The sequence below is a fragment of the Pyxicephalus adspersus genome, chromosome 2, assembly GCF_032062135.1.
Source record: "Pyxicephalus adspersus chromosome 2, UCB_Pads_2.0, whole genome shotgun sequence".
NCBI classification, from domain to species: domain Eukaryota; kingdom Metazoa; phylum Chordata; class Amphibia; order Anura; family Pyxicephalidae; genus Pyxicephalus; species Pyxicephalus adspersus.
The window spans coordinates 136818674-136834394 of record NC_092859.1 but is presented as its reverse complement, the minus strand read 5'-3'; the positions used below and the strand labels follow the sequence as shown (position 1 = coordinate 136834394).

At 38.2% G+C, this 15721-nt stretch overlaps 1 protein-coding gene across 1 annotated transcript in view; it reads right to left on the bottom strand.

Annotated features, from left to right (window-relative positions):
* ITGA11 (integrin subunit alpha 11) overlaps nt 1–15721 on the bottom strand; it is a 104752-nt gene that overhangs the window by 20779 nt on the left and 68252 nt on the right. Inside the window, exons 17-20 of the mRNA XM_072402577.1 lie at nt 14410–14555; nt 12591–12701; nt 8134–8219; nt 1550–1757 (exon numbers count right to left, since the gene is read on the bottom strand). Of these exons, the coding sequence (XP_072258678.1) occupies nt 1550–1757; nt 8134–8219; nt 12591–12701; nt 14410–14555 (551 nt within the window). The remainder of the gene's footprint in view (nt 1–1549; nt 1758–8133; nt 8220–12590; nt 12702–14409; nt 14556–15721) is intronic.

Sequence of the window (15721 nt, the reverse complement as noted above, 5' to 3'; positions counted from 1 at the left end):
CACAATATGTGAGACAGAATAAAAACTATCACCCTGGTCCCCCAATTCATTAGATGTTTGCTAATCTTTGATTTAAACTCAAACTATTATTTATATGATGTTACTGGTTATCATGTTTCCAAAACAAATATGTAGTGTAAAAACTCTTCCATTAGAAACTAGAATCAATTTGGTTTAGATCAGAGGTCTTTAGCCATACTCACAGTTGTCTTGAAAACTTTTGTGACTGTAACAAGCCATCTGTAGCCTGTTCATAGGTTGAGAATCATAGCAAGTAGCTAAAGAAATTATCTAGTCGTGGGTGAAAATCTGGTCACAGTAGTCCCCTGATGTTGTTCATCAATATGGCATGGAACAACTGATTGGGAACAATTGCACTTCAATCCTATGTAGGAAAGCCTAGCAGGGGGCTGCTCACTAATCCTCTCCTCTCTCCCCCTCCATAAAAAAGAATGGCAATATGGGCCTGATTTATTATAGCTCTCCGAAGTTGGAGAAGATACACTTTTATCAGTGAAGCTGGGTGATCCAGAAAATCTGGAATCGATCTGGTCCAGAATTCAAACATTTGCTAGCAAACAGCAAATGACTTTGAAGAAATCAATTCCAAATTTGCTGGATTGCCCAGATTCACTGATTAAAGTTTATTCTCTCCAGCCTTTGAGAGCATTAATAAATCAGGCTCTATATGTACAGTTGTTGTTTGTTCATCTGTCATTGGAAATGATCACCATAGCAGTTTCCAGCAACATCCATCGGACGTCTAAGAGTTTTTATTTTAGGCCAGTAGCACAGATGTAAGTGTTAATGCCAGGGGGTTTATCATAAAAGCCAGGAAATTGCCAGTTTTAAGAAAGAGATTAGCAATGTCAAAGTCAAAAATTTTACTTAAATGTACACTTTTGGATAAGTGTTGGACCTATTCAACCAAACAGGGTCAGAAGCAATGGTGATATGCAAACTGCAGAAATCTATGGCATCAAATTTGTTTTTTTTAAATAAGTTTCGACCTTCCCAGCAATAAAGAATGCCTACAGATTTGTTGTCAGGAGTTAAGTCTTTTACAGATGGTTAATGATTGTTACTAGTAAAAAAAATCATTAATGATAATTCCTGGTACCAGTATTTTTAAATTCTTACCTTGCATACACAATAGTTTCTTCTGTTTTATTGACAGGAGAAAAATAACAAATACTATTTGCTCCCGATTAGTAAAACAAAGCTGTTGCCTGCTGTCATTTATTAAATGGCTAAAGAACACCATAGGACATCTGTACTGATGCTAGATTTTCACCCAATCACAGGGCAGGTGAAGAAATAAAATATCTGTAGGACCTTTAGGCACCAATCACAATATCAAGCTACAAGGGATCACTGCAGAGAACAAAAGGAAAATCTCTCACCTATTTCTATGGTGGTTAATTGGAATGAATTCTGCAGAATCTCTCTTGATGTCATTTGCCAGTGAGGGAATGACACCAAGAAACCAGATGTTTTTTCACCCTTTACAGAAATGTTGCCTTCCTTTACCTATCTGATGGCTATTTACCTTTTGGACCAGGCTTGCAAACTGCAGGTTCGGAGAGTGGGAAATATTGAGCACAGTGCTGTATGCATTCTCGCCTTTGTTTTCAAGGGCCACCTCCAGGGCCACTCGCCTCCGGCTTCCTTCAATTATGAACACAGAGTTGTCAAACGATCGAGTGAACCCATTGCAGTCTGATGGTGATCGTCTTAGAGAGTGCTGACAGAATTCCCTGAGAGCAAGAACAGGTAGAAACAGGATGTCAGCAATGACAAAAGTAATATAAGTTCATTTAACAATACAAAGTTTTGATATCTAGAGTGAATTTACTCCTATAAAATATGGCTAATATTGGAGCTGCTGTAGTATTTTTTGGATTGCATGACACATTGTGAAATTAGTATCATGATAGAATTTATAACTGACAGTGAAATCTAAACACATCAGGGTATTAGGATCTCCACAAACGGGAAACCCTTAGCTTCAAATAGAAATGCATGTAATAAAATACAATAAAGACCTCCTTGCTATAAAACTGAAGCATGCCAATATTAATCTGCCACATCACAAAAGTTTAGAACTTTTTACACCAAAGTGAGATGGTGCTGAAATATCTTTCATTTTTCAATTTCATGCAGCTGTTATCCTGTAATCAGCAGTGGAAAATCAGACCTAGCATATGGAAGCTGCATGGAGACAAAGCAATGGAATTAATTTACTAAATAAATATGAAAACTATTCTCTTGGCTTGGTGTGAAATTGTGTTCACTTCAATTATCACATCCAAGCAAAAAAACATTTTCCAAATTTTCCTTGCACATTGTTGGGTATAAGGTGAAAACAGGTTTACTTTATTTACTGTGATCAGTGAGCACTTTCTAAAGAGAATATTTACTTTACCTCTTTTATAACATAATGCTTTAAAAACAAGTATGTCAATGCACCTGAACTCACAATAGGTCCTGCACAATTTGCATCTTCTTGTGAGCTATACAATAGATGTGTTGCAGTAGACCGACATTACCATACATTGCAGTAAGGCATGCTACACTGTGGCTTATATTGTGAATTATACCCTGCATTATAGTTTTTGTAGCTTTTCCAGGCATTGAGAAACTTAGCAATAATATACATTATGGGGTTGACGAATTTGTAAGTTGCTGTATAACTGTGTATTCACAGATCACCGTCACTCACCTGCACAAACTCCATTATAGAACTTCATTGCATTCAGAATAGGCAATGAAGAAATTCTAATTATTGTTGGAAGGCCTGGTCTGTGTTAGGCTTTGGTCAGAAAAGAGCCACGTAAACACATCAGATGATTGCAGCCTGAGATAAATGGTCCTGCACATCACAGGCAAAAATCAGACATGTTTCAGTGTTCCCCCAAAGTCATTCAGCAATCTGCCTGGTGAATTGATGAACGACTAATTGTGAGCAACACTGTACTGTTTTATGGAGGAGAATGCACAAGGGTGTCATTTAGAACTAAGCAGCACTCCTCTGCTCATCTGTCTTTGGAAATGATCATGAAAGATTGACGTCTGTCTGAAGTCTGTACAGGTAGCACTAGCAGCAAGCGCTTTTTTAACCCTAGCTGGGGGGGGGGTGAGGGTGGCTGTTTTCATTTATTTGGGGGTAATAACTGAAGGCTTAGCACTGGGGCTAAAAGAGCTGGGCTGCTCTCCCAGTGACCCAACCATAAGAAAATGTTTGACCCAATGTAAGCCCTCATTTACCTAGATGAACATGGGAGACATGGAAAACTTAAATCAAAGGAATAATCTTTTTACCCTGTAAGTTCTTGTAGAGAGGTGAGGGGTGAAGGAGCTTGGACAACACAGACATTTCCAATAATTAGACATTTCCAGAAGCCAGGCAATGACAGGTATACTAAAGCAGTAGTCGCAAACCTTTTTGCAGACCTATGGACCACTAAATGCACGGACTCCGTACTGCACATGTGCAGGCAGCCGTGTATCACTCAAATGGGAAGAAACTTCCCCCAGAGTGATGTCATGATGCCAGAACCTGCCCACTCTCCCTTCTCAGGCTCAGACCTGCTTGCTAAATTCTGGGGGCCCCCCAGAATGATTAGCAAGCAGACCTGACCCACGATGGGAGAGTGGGCGGGTTGTGTCCATACCTGGGACAGAGCCGTGGACCACCAAAATTTTCTTGCGGACAACCACTTGGCAACCGCTGCTCTACAGCACTCTAGATTGACTAGTTTATAAGGTTGTGCCTTACTGGTAGAAAGTGATAACTGATATTGGGACATGGGAGATGACAAGGGTTGGCTGGAGACACAACCTGCCCATCGCCCTGAGCCTGCGACCTGTATGCGGGGCCATGGTCTGCAGATCTAGCCGGTGCGCCCCCCCCCAGCGGAGTCAGGAGAAGGACCCCGCTGGGGGTCGCACCAGCCAGAGCCACGGACCACCAAAATTTTCTTGCAGACCACCGGTTGGCGACCACTGTACTAAAGCTCATTAAAACAAAATACAATTCTGACTATTACGTTCCATTAACTTTAAATGTTACATTTTATAGTGATTGGTGCATTTATTTCCATTCAATCCCATTCCTTTATTGTTAGAAGTAGTTATAAGCCTATAAATGATGTTATGTGCTTTGCAATATTTTTATTGCTTCCTCTCTTAGCCTTTTACTGGTATTCTACTTTTAAGAAGAAAAGAATGTGCCCAACTTCCAATTTTCCACTGTCCTAATATTTGTAAATGATCATACTGTGAAGGGAGCAGACAGTCTGAGTTACATGCCACCACCAGACCCAGAAGTAAAGATTAAGTGAATAAGTAGACATTTCTGTTTAGACAATTTCATTATTTTTATAACTATTGAGAAATCTGGAGCAGATGTACAGCAATCAATGCCTTCTAGAAGGGGCGATTTTCCAGTTAAAAGGTCAACCAACTCTCTAAATTTGAATCTTTCTATGAGGCTATGGAAAATATAAACTCCAATTCCCTTGATTTGTTTGTAGTGGCTCATTTATTACCATCCAATACATTGCCATACTATACCATAAGACAGACAACACAAGTAACGCTATACATTCAGCAGCTGCTCCAGTGCTACTGTGTACTGTTAGCGTGCAGAGGGACTGATGGAAACATTTGCATTACAGAAACATGTGTTTTTAATAAATACTTCACCTCATTATAGGAAGAACTCAGACAATCTGGACTACATGATCCAGCGAGGTAAAGAGAATGCTCCGAGAACTCTGGAGATTTATATGGATATTATTACAGACAATAAACATCAGAATATAATTATCACCTGGCTGTATATATATATATATATATATATATATATAGTGTATTCATGCACCAGCTGTCACATAGCCCATAAATCTGCAATCAAATAAGGTGCTCTTTACTACCAATCATAGTTTTCCTAAAGCGTATACCTAGGCAAAACATTTTATTCCGTTTTGGATAGAGTGGGGAGAAGTTATACCCTCTCTCAATTTTGTCTTGCTGTGCATGTACCCATTGGTGGGATTCACTTCTAGGGATGAGCAAGCAAATTTATTAAATTCAGTTGTGCGGCGAATTGGGCCATTCTCGCTTTACCAAACATGTGGACGAGAACAGCCTTTGTAAATTCGGCCGGCGAGACCGAATTTTTGAGAACTGCAAGACCAATCAGGGGAGCGGAGCTGTCAGCTCCGCTCCCCTGCTGGCTCTTGCAGCCCTATACCAGTTGTATGTGTTCTTGGATAGAGTTTCTTTATCCAAGAACACAGGAGTCCTGTGATCCTGAATAGAGAAACTCTATCCAGGAACACTGGACTGAACACTGGAACTCTGCTGTTAGCTCCACTCCCCTGATTGCTGTTGCAGCCCTGTAGTATGTGTTCCTGGATAGAGTTTCTCTATCCAGGAATACAGTGCGAGTCTTGCTGGCTGCTCATGAATGAATGCAGCGTGGGAAAAATCAGCCCCAATCATTCATAAACGCAAGCTCCATGACTCTACTCTGAGAGCAGGAGTATGGTGGCTGCATTTATAAATGGAGCCGTGAGAATCCTCCTCTCAGTGAGAGATCCCCGGGCACTACAGGTCACAATGAGGGCTGACAGGAGGATTCCCAAGGCTGTATTTATGAATGCAGCCGCGATCATCCTCCTAGAGTGATTTCCTGGTTTTCTGATGGTCTCGCGAAATTTCGCTGAATCGGAACTTCAAGGAAATTTTCGCAAAAATGCCAGAGGCCAAGATAGATAGAAAGGGGAATTCTATAATCAGAGCATTGGGCTTGACTTAATAAAGCTCTCCAAGCCTGGAGAAGATACACTTGCATCAGTGAAGCTGGGTGATCCAGCAAACCTGAAATGGATCTCGTCCAGGATTGAAAACATTTGCTAACAAATAGTAAATGACTTTTAAGAAATCCATTCCAGGCTTGCTAGATCACGCAGCTTCACTAAGGAAACTGTATCCTCTCCAGCCTTGTAGAGCTTTAATGAATCAGGCCCAATGTCTCTATAACAAGAGAAAAAAGGAAATCCTCTAATGGGGACGCATGTTGCAGGGGACAACTCTCTAAAAGGAAATTGCTATAAATTCTCTAATTTCCTGTTACATCTTTGGTTTAGGACAGAAAATGTCACACTGACATCATAAACGGACGTATTTAAACCTCTCATTATTCTTTTCAGAGGTTTGGATATACATACACTTTATGGTGGCAAGATCTCTGCAACTGGCTAGAGGCACTATATGGCCATACTGGCGAATATTTAAATAATCTGGTGAGATTTAACTACCCATTCGCAAATATTTCATTAGCAGTACTTTGATTTCAGCTAAATCCTTTTATAGGGTTTATAGGAGTAGATATACCATTATGATGGCTTTAGGCGGATCAATAATTCTAAAAGAATCAATGATATATGCAAAGTAAACATCAAATCCAAAGGGATACCCATTCTTGCTTGATTGATGTCACTCTCACCTCTCTGATCACAAATAATGTGGGAGAAGCTCACCATACTAATGGTGGTCAGGTTAGGGGGATGACATGGTTTGGACAAAAAAGGGACTTTGGGTACACAGTGGTAAACACGTACACTACCAATATCGTGGAGATATCAATCATTTTACCTGGTCTAGCACTTATTTACCAGCTTATGGCTACAAAGGCAATGCATCTCACAGTGCAAAAGTGATACTGTAAAAGTTTTTTGGTGCAGTTGTTAGGAGATTAGTCTGTTGTATGGGGAAAATATCTGTCCAGGATAAATTGTTAGGGAAATATTCTCCTGCTCCAGCGAGGAGAGGAGAACAACCACTAAAAGCAAAGGTTAATAAAATGGAAGAGTGGGAGAATAATTTCCCAGTGCTACAGGAAATCTTTTCTGAGGACCCATTTTACCACTTCCTTGCTGTAGCTTACATTAAAATGTGCTCTACTGTAAACATCATCAGTGCAAAGCTATATGTGGGGAATGGTTGTGCCAATCATTGTGAATGACACCTCAATGCATTTTAGAGTTGTGGCCAATGCACAATGTATGTCTATTCACCTGAATGCATATAGCAACAAAAAAGGGTGATGTGTGTTTTGTACAATAAATGCTTTGGCAGTTCATTCATAAATATTTTCATTATAATAAAGGGAATGTTTATGCTATAATGATCACAACATGTACCGTTATCATTAGTTACATGTATATACATATGTAAATAAAAAGTATGGTATATTTATATGTTTAAAAAAAAAATATATATATAAATATATATATATAGATATATATTTATATATATATATTTAAAACATGGAAATGTGCCATATAAGTAGAGTTCTTTATGTGCAGGCTTTTATATCTGTGCAACTTTTTTAAATGCATGTGCTTTTAAAACAATAGATTTCGATATAAGGAATGCTTTGGATGAATATCTATTCACACAGTATGACCTGTGATGTATCAGAATACACCTACATGGAAGTATTTGTGATTTTAGGATTGTGGAGATTTTGATTCTTATGTTTTAAATGCAATGAATAAAACTTGGACTGTTATCAGCATACCAGGACAAAAAGTAAAAGGAAATCTTCCCACCCAAAACAGCACTAAATGATCAATCATTCATTCTATAAAAACTGAAATATTGGTTTCAACTGTACAGCAAGAAGTTCATTTACTATCAGCTATGAGTGGACTGAGATTTGTAACGTGGACTGCAAAATGAGAACCCAAATGTGCGTATTTGGGAATCTAAACCTTTAATTTTTGAATCGGTTTTAAATCCCAATCTTTCCAAACACAACAACATGAAATAAATACAATATATGAAGTGGCCAATGTAGAATTATATATGAAGCTACAATGGCTATTTTCATTCTTCTCACACTCCATAGCGGATGCTATAAGCTATAAAAGACAATTATTAAATGAAGAGTTTTGCATTTGCCTTAGAGCACACACATGTTCCTAATGAATAGCAGAGGAATGACATCAATAAATGCTGCATGAGTAAATATTATTTACAGTCTGAGATTTATACTGTACCAACATTATTTTCGTCCATGTATCACAGATATACACAGCACAGACTTACGCATACACGTACATTGCAGTCGGGATATCATGTTTCACATCCAAGTATAGGTCAGGGACACAACGCTCATCCTGGTTACACCCATTCCAGAAGGGAACCTAAACCAAAAGATGTGTCATCAACATTTGGTGTAAATAAAGGCTGCATAGTCTTAGTCCTCGAATGCCATTTTCCTCACTAAGATTTCTCAATTTTAGGCAAGACAATAACTTTCTCCTAAATAGAAATGAATTCTGGATAAAGAACAGAAAGCCTTTAAAGTGCACCTGACCCTGGATGTCTGTTTTTAGGTAAAAAGTATCTGTGAGTTCTCATCTGAATCACAATTGGATACTTATATTTCTTTTGTCTCACTCCAGAGATATTCCTACTTCCTGCGTAAAGACTTGATGCAAGTCTACCCTCAGGAACTGGGAATATCTGAGGAATGGGACTTTGGGGAGACAAAGTCAAGCCCCATACACATCTCTGATGATTGTCACTGGAACCGATCTTTTGCATTTGTTTCCAGGAACAAATAAATGAATAAGTGCTTTACACACAGTTCTATGGAGAGGGGGTAGGATGGGTGAATGGAAACTCCAATGTGCTCTCCTCTATAATAGTGCACAGTGCTCATTCCCAATTGGTTGTTCATCTATTCGCTATTGAGGATCGATGGACAACATTTTGGCACATCTGTACACATGTAAAATTTTCTCCTGAGATGAAAAGGCCGATCATCTTGTGTGAAAATTATCTGACATCTTTAAAGTCAGCCAGTCTTGTTACATAGGAATACATGCAGATGCCTTTTATAAAAAATTACAATGTGAGTTCAGATAAGTGTTTGATTTTACAAGTCAGACTTCATGGAAACTTGCCCTTGCCAGAGCAAAAGTATATTTACTTTGTTATATCAAATTGTCATTTCTTGGATATTCCCAACTAGGTACAATAGATTGGTATCACATCAACAAGCAAGAAGTAGGAGTATCTCAGGAATGGAACTTCACAAGAAAAAAGTGAATGTATGTAGCCAATCATGCTTCAGAAAAGAACGGACATATTTTATTTAAAAAAAACAAGAGTTCAGGTACACCTGTGAACTCCCCAATTATTATGTCAATTTTAAAAGATGACCTTCATGAAAACCTTTCAGTTCTTAAGTCAGAACTCCATGCATAATGTTTGGTTTGAAAAAGAAAGAATACGAAGTCTTGGAACCTTCTAAATGTGTCAGATCCAGATCTCTATGTGTAAGGGATCTGCTTCCTGCGAGATATACGCTGTACTCCCAGAAGGGAGTTAGACAGCTGCAGAAGACACTCCTGGACAGTCCCAAAATATTTCGCCCAGGCATGGACAAAATCATATTTATTCCTACAAAGAGGAAGTTTATCATGCAACCCAGATGAATGAATGGGGTTTGTCTATACAAATGCAAAAGATTTTGGGACCAGCAAGCAGACTTTCCTGGAGTATGGACAAGCATACAATTTTGGTGATGTGAGGGGTTTGGTATAAATCTATGAGGGAAGGGGTTAATAAACTGTGCACATTGAGGATGTGTGCCCCTATAAGGAGTAAGGAATGATGTATAAGTGGATCATATAACTTGGATCCTGATAATATGGTTGTATTTGCCTGCAGATCTGCAAAACTTTCAATAGGATTCCATATACAATAACCACAAGGCACATTTTTTCTTGTTATTTGTATTGTCACTGCTGTAGAAAAGCAAAACACCACATCTGCTATGATTAAGCAACGCTTCTTAAAGGGGGGAATGGTATTTTGAAACAAAATAATCAGTTGCAGAAGCTGTGGTATATATTGAAATAATTTGCACATAATATAACTAAATTGGGGAGCCATATAATAGGAGTCAGGAATATTTTGCATGGCAAGGATATATCCACAGCTGAGCATAAAAATACAATTTTAATACCATTGCAATATTTGTATTGGGATCAAAAAATCAATAATATCTAGTCATTGTATTAATGCGCCACAAAAAAAACAATAGAAACTACTGAAAATACTTTTTTTTCACAGAAATATATATTGGTTTAAAACTAGGTTACTAGTCTGCTAAACAGGCATTTCCAATCCCCTTGTCCTTCCCTCTCATACTGAAGATCATCCCATGCTCATCTTTTATGCAGAACTTTAGACTGGCAAGGAGAAATGCAGAATCTTACCTATTTTTTAGTGCTACTGACATTTATTAAAGCTTTCCAAGACTGGAGAGGATAAACTTTCATCAGTGAAGCTGGGTGATCCAGCAAACCTGGATTAAATTGGATCCAGGATTCAAGACATTTGTTAGTAAATAGCAAATGAACTTGAAGAAATCTTTTCCAGGTTTGCTAGAACACCCAGCTTCACTGATGAAAGTGTATCCTCTCCAGCCTTTGAAAACCTTAATAAATCAGACCCCATATGTCTGTGCAATGCTCTGTATCATTTGCCTATAAGCCCAGGGTCTCTGGATAAAGCTCCCCCCATCCTGATGACCTGCATTCCCAGACAGTAGGCTGAATGATGCTGGGAATCAAGAAAATCACTCTTAATAATATAAGTCTGATGTATACACAAGAAGAGGAGGTAAATAGTGCAGATTTCATGGTTCCATTTCATACCCTACGAAGCATGCTTTTTTTTCATAATAAAAAGTGGAATTGGGCTTTGTGATCTAATTAATATGTAGCAGAGAGAGAAAAAAAGGGATAGTATTGGCTATAGCAAGTAATGAGATCTCAGTACTAGAGTCCTTCATAGCTTTAACGGTGATGCCAACATTATTCCATAAGGTAGTTTGACACTTTGGACCTGATTTATTAAAGTTCTCCAAGGCTGGAGAGAATACACTTTCATCAGTGAAGCTGGGTGATCCAGAAAGGAAATCCAGGAAATCCATTCCAGGTTTGCCTTTAATAAATCAAGGCCTTTAAATCAGAATTATGTAAATGTAAGAATGCTTGCAGATGTATCAGATTTTGTAACAGAACAGGTACATTTCTCTAGATCTGGGCAAATTGTCTACCATTAAAATAATGTTTCTTTTTTCTCTTTTATTTTAGGTTTATTTGTGCTACATAAAACCACTAAATGTATCAGATAATATTCCTAATGCTCTGCTTTGAATAATAAAACTAAAATATTTCCACATTGTGATTTGTCAAATCTACTCCTAACTCTTGCTAGACATCTATTTTACCCTATTGTGCATCAAAAGGACGTTACTGCGGTGCAATGTATGTTATTGCATGATTTAAGTTTTACTGAAAAACATACACATTATACAAAGTGGCTTTATAATGGAAAACTTAATGTGCGTTCCTAAGCCCACTGACCGCTCTATGAAAGAGTCTGCTCAGCAGAATGGTACCGCAATGCTCAGCCAAGAGGTGACATCATTGTATGTTAGGATACACATCATTAGTACTGGATACGGAAATGCAGGAATAGAACTTCTAGAAGGTCCTAATTGCTGTTTCTGACCCTACAGGGAAAGTTTTTAGTTACTTTTTGTCTCTATATCTGTGTGGAATAAATGGTGAAAAAAAATGTTACCAATTGATAGAGGTTCGAAATCTTTACCTCCCTACTAAAACCATGACTCTATCTCTGTTTTGTCTCCTTTGGATAGGTTCTGCTCACTTCTGCAGACCACCCGAAGGAACAAACTTTTCCCAGTACAGACACAAATAACAATTAAACATTGATTCCAATTCTTTCCCAATGTATCCTGAAATAAATAATTGCAAACTGTGGTGTCAAAGCTTGGGCTAGTAGGGTAACAGTGCTGTTGTACCAAGAACTGGTAAGTGCTTGAGATGCTGAAAACTAAACTTTACATCTGATCAACACTATGCAGAAGACGTTGTTAGTTATTTCCCTAAAATGTGATGACTTGAATGCAGCCAAACTTTGTTGTCCGCTGCTTTGGCAGTCAAAAACCTGTCCTTCCATGGCTCAGTGGTTTCGTATAAAAAATGAAATAATGCTGATGGAAGAACTCACTGCCTGTCTCCACAATAAAGATGAAAAATTTGAGAATACTTGGTATTATTTGAATGAATTCCTTGATTCACCAGAATATAAACAATATGCCAGCTCCTAATCCTCACACTAATGGCGACTGTTTCAAATTGCAGTATTGTTAGATAACTAATATGTTTATATTCCCTGCTATGACCTTTGGATTTGTCTTTCTTATAAGTTTCCTATATTGTAAAACATGTACACCTGTTGGATTGTTTTCATTACCCATGACCCATGACTTGGCTGTGTATTGATGTTGTAACCCTTGAGGATTTTCCACTGCTACCCTGTTTATGTGTATGTTATGTCCTTTTTTCCCATTCCTTTTTATATTGTTATATTGTTGTAATATGAAAATGCAAAAATGTGATGACTTGTACATTCAAGAAAATAAATTATTTTCTTTCAACACATTGGTTATTTTTTTTATAAGCTCTTACGGATGCTTTTAGAGATGTTGGCCAGCCTTCCTCCAGCACTGGTCCCTGGTCAGGAAATGCCAGTTCATACTCCAGAGAAAAGGTGATTGGCTTTACATAGTCTGCCGTGTCCTAGAGAGGAGAGGGAACAAATATACATAAGCAGGTGTAATATCTTACACTTTTTCATAACCAACTCTTAAAGCTATACTGTGGGAATATGTAAGTTGCCATTGCTGAATACATTATAAAACATACATATTGCCTGGATGTAAATCTGATCTTTTGGTGCCAGCAGTTTCAGTCACAGACCTAAACCGATCATGCAGATAAATGTGTGGAAGAAAGGGCTTTATAAATAACTTTTACTCTCTCGACCACCATGTTCCCCCTTGAGTTAGAATAGTCCTTGGGAGTCTGACCCTTAAATGGGTGTTACATGAAAAATGTTCATATCCAGACAAGGTTTTATTGTATCTTAACCATGTCTAGATCTTGGATGTAAAAAATGTTTACTTAAGGTATACAATATATTAATAATTGGGATGGAAATCAATGATTCAAAGAAAGTGATGGTGACCATATGGTAAATCAGCTGGGGTGTACACACTTTTAGGTGCAATTTTGTAGGCACTACATTTGTAACCAAGAAGGCTAGTACAAATCTATTCATACCCTCTTTGTCCGAAAATAAGACCTAGCATGATTTTTCAGCATTTTTGAGGCTGCTCGAAATATTAACCTCACCCCGAAAAAAAGCCCTACAACAAAAATAAACTACAATATATAAAAATACATGGACAAGAGGTGCTTTTTTAAGGAAAGCGCTATTGCTAGACATGAGAAATTGGGACCAATGGCTCTAAAGGAAATGGAGTCACAAGAAATTCAAGACTGAATTAATGGTTTGGAGAGACATGATGATGTTCCAGAATGTGATGACACAAAAATAAGCCTGTAAGGTACTTATCCCGCCAGCGATCCCATGTCGTCCTCGCCCGCGGTGACCCCAGGGATCGGGGCCAGTGTGGAGAAGACCACTGCAGCAGGCAGCACTGCCGTTCTCCTCGGAGTGTGTCCCCTCTCACTGGCAGAGGGATCCGTCGAACGGCATCGCCAGCATCCCTGCAGCCGGGCACAGTGCTGCAAGCACCCTCAGCATTCCTGCACGCGTGTACAGTACAGCACAGCCCACGGGCCCTGCTGTATAAGGCGCGTGCACTACTATGCACGCCTCTTGTAACCCCCAGGGGCGAGGCAGCCGGCTGCCTCACCACGGGGAGGGGCATGTATAGTTTGAATTCCCTGCGGCCAAATCGTCCGCAAGGGATTTATTCTTAAGTATGTTCCTCCAATCCAATAGCGCCAGGTGGAGCAACGTGATTGGGCTCTCTGCCCATTTAATGAGACCCTGTCATTATCACCTTTGCATGAACTCTGCCTGCCCTGACTTCAGATTGTTCCTGACTACGCCTTCTGCCTCATCCTTTTGTACCTAGTTTATCTGATTGATCTTTTGTGTTTGACCTCAGCCTGTTCCTGGATTACGGAATAAAGTTTGTTGAAAGTGTACCCCGGAGTTGGTAGTGATTTGTGTGCCCAGGCGCATTACAAATCCCTAGTGCATTTTTTGGAGCAAAAATTAATATAAGACACTGTCCTATTTTCGGGGAGGATAAGTACTAGCCTGATAAAATAAATATCAAAGTATAGTTTAGTTTTTTGGGTTTAAATATTTGCCAAATATTCCTTTAAAAGCATATTGTGCATGTACATTCATTTTTCAAAAAAATGTAAAATAGTGACTAGTACCAGGTTGTTAGGAAAAAATGAAACCCACCAGAACATGGAAATTAAGCTGCTGGCACTGGTTATGCCCACTTGTAGCTCTTATGGTTTCAATGAAGTGTTTTTCTCCTCCAATGTCATCAATCACAGCACGGGGGGTGTATCTGCGCTCATCAATTGTCACATTGTATTTAATACCTGTGGATATATTAGAGCCATTTGTTTACAATGATACCGGTCAGATCATAATTCTGTGAAATTGAGTGGTTAATATTTATTCATACTATGAAAATATATCATCTTTTGACAAACCTGACAATACAATAATAGATAATACTAATAATTAACAACCACTAATCAATTAATGGGACTTAAAATCATGATCATACCTTTATCACAACATATTAAAATGACATATAAAACCATACATGATGACATTGTTTGTTCTATCAATTTCTCAAGGAACACAAGTCCAATTGATAAAACAAACGTATATAATTAAAGTTATGTATGGTTTTATATGCCATTTATATGTGTTGTAACAAAGTTATTATTATGATTTTAAATATGTACCCTAAAAGTCCCATTAATTGATTAATGGTTGTTTAGTGGGATGTGGTACAGGTAGGACCTACCATCATATATCTTAACAAATAATATTAATAGTAATAAAACATGTAAAAACATAACTGTCATGTTTATCAGCTTTACATACAATTATTACAATACACAAATAGTTGATCAATCATAGAAGTAAAAATACTTAAAACACTTTTTTTTAGGTTTTTGATTGTGGTCATGTGACCTGTTTCCATTTTTTTCCTGGGGGGGCTCTATTTTGTGTTTTATTTATCCCAATTTATGCATTATGTTAGTAAAAGCAAAGACAATTGTTATAGTTTAGTCAAGAAACTAATAACTAACAAACAAACTAATTGTTATAGTTTAGTCAAGAAAAGCATGGATATCTTCTAAAAGAAAATATATACAGAAGAATGACCTTATTTGCCTAATTTTGTGATCTGGTTTTTCCAGCAGAAATATTATATCATTCTGTACCCTGTTCAAGTGTCTAATGCCATAAAATGACTTTCCTTGAATTTGCCACATATCGTCTTTCTCAGAGGGGGGCTGGAAAGGATGGCAAGCGGTCAATTTCACTCTGTCATTCTTGTCAATAATGTGTGCCAGTTCTGGGAATAAAATAATCCTGTGACTGATGATGTGGATGGGAGAGAAAGACACATCCAACTGAAGGAAATCAGGTGTGGGTGGCTGGTATCTGGCTTGTTTTATGTGAGTTGGGGAAGAGAGTCACAAGACTACCAGTTTTATGACATTTTCTTAATCTATATCTTAACCCC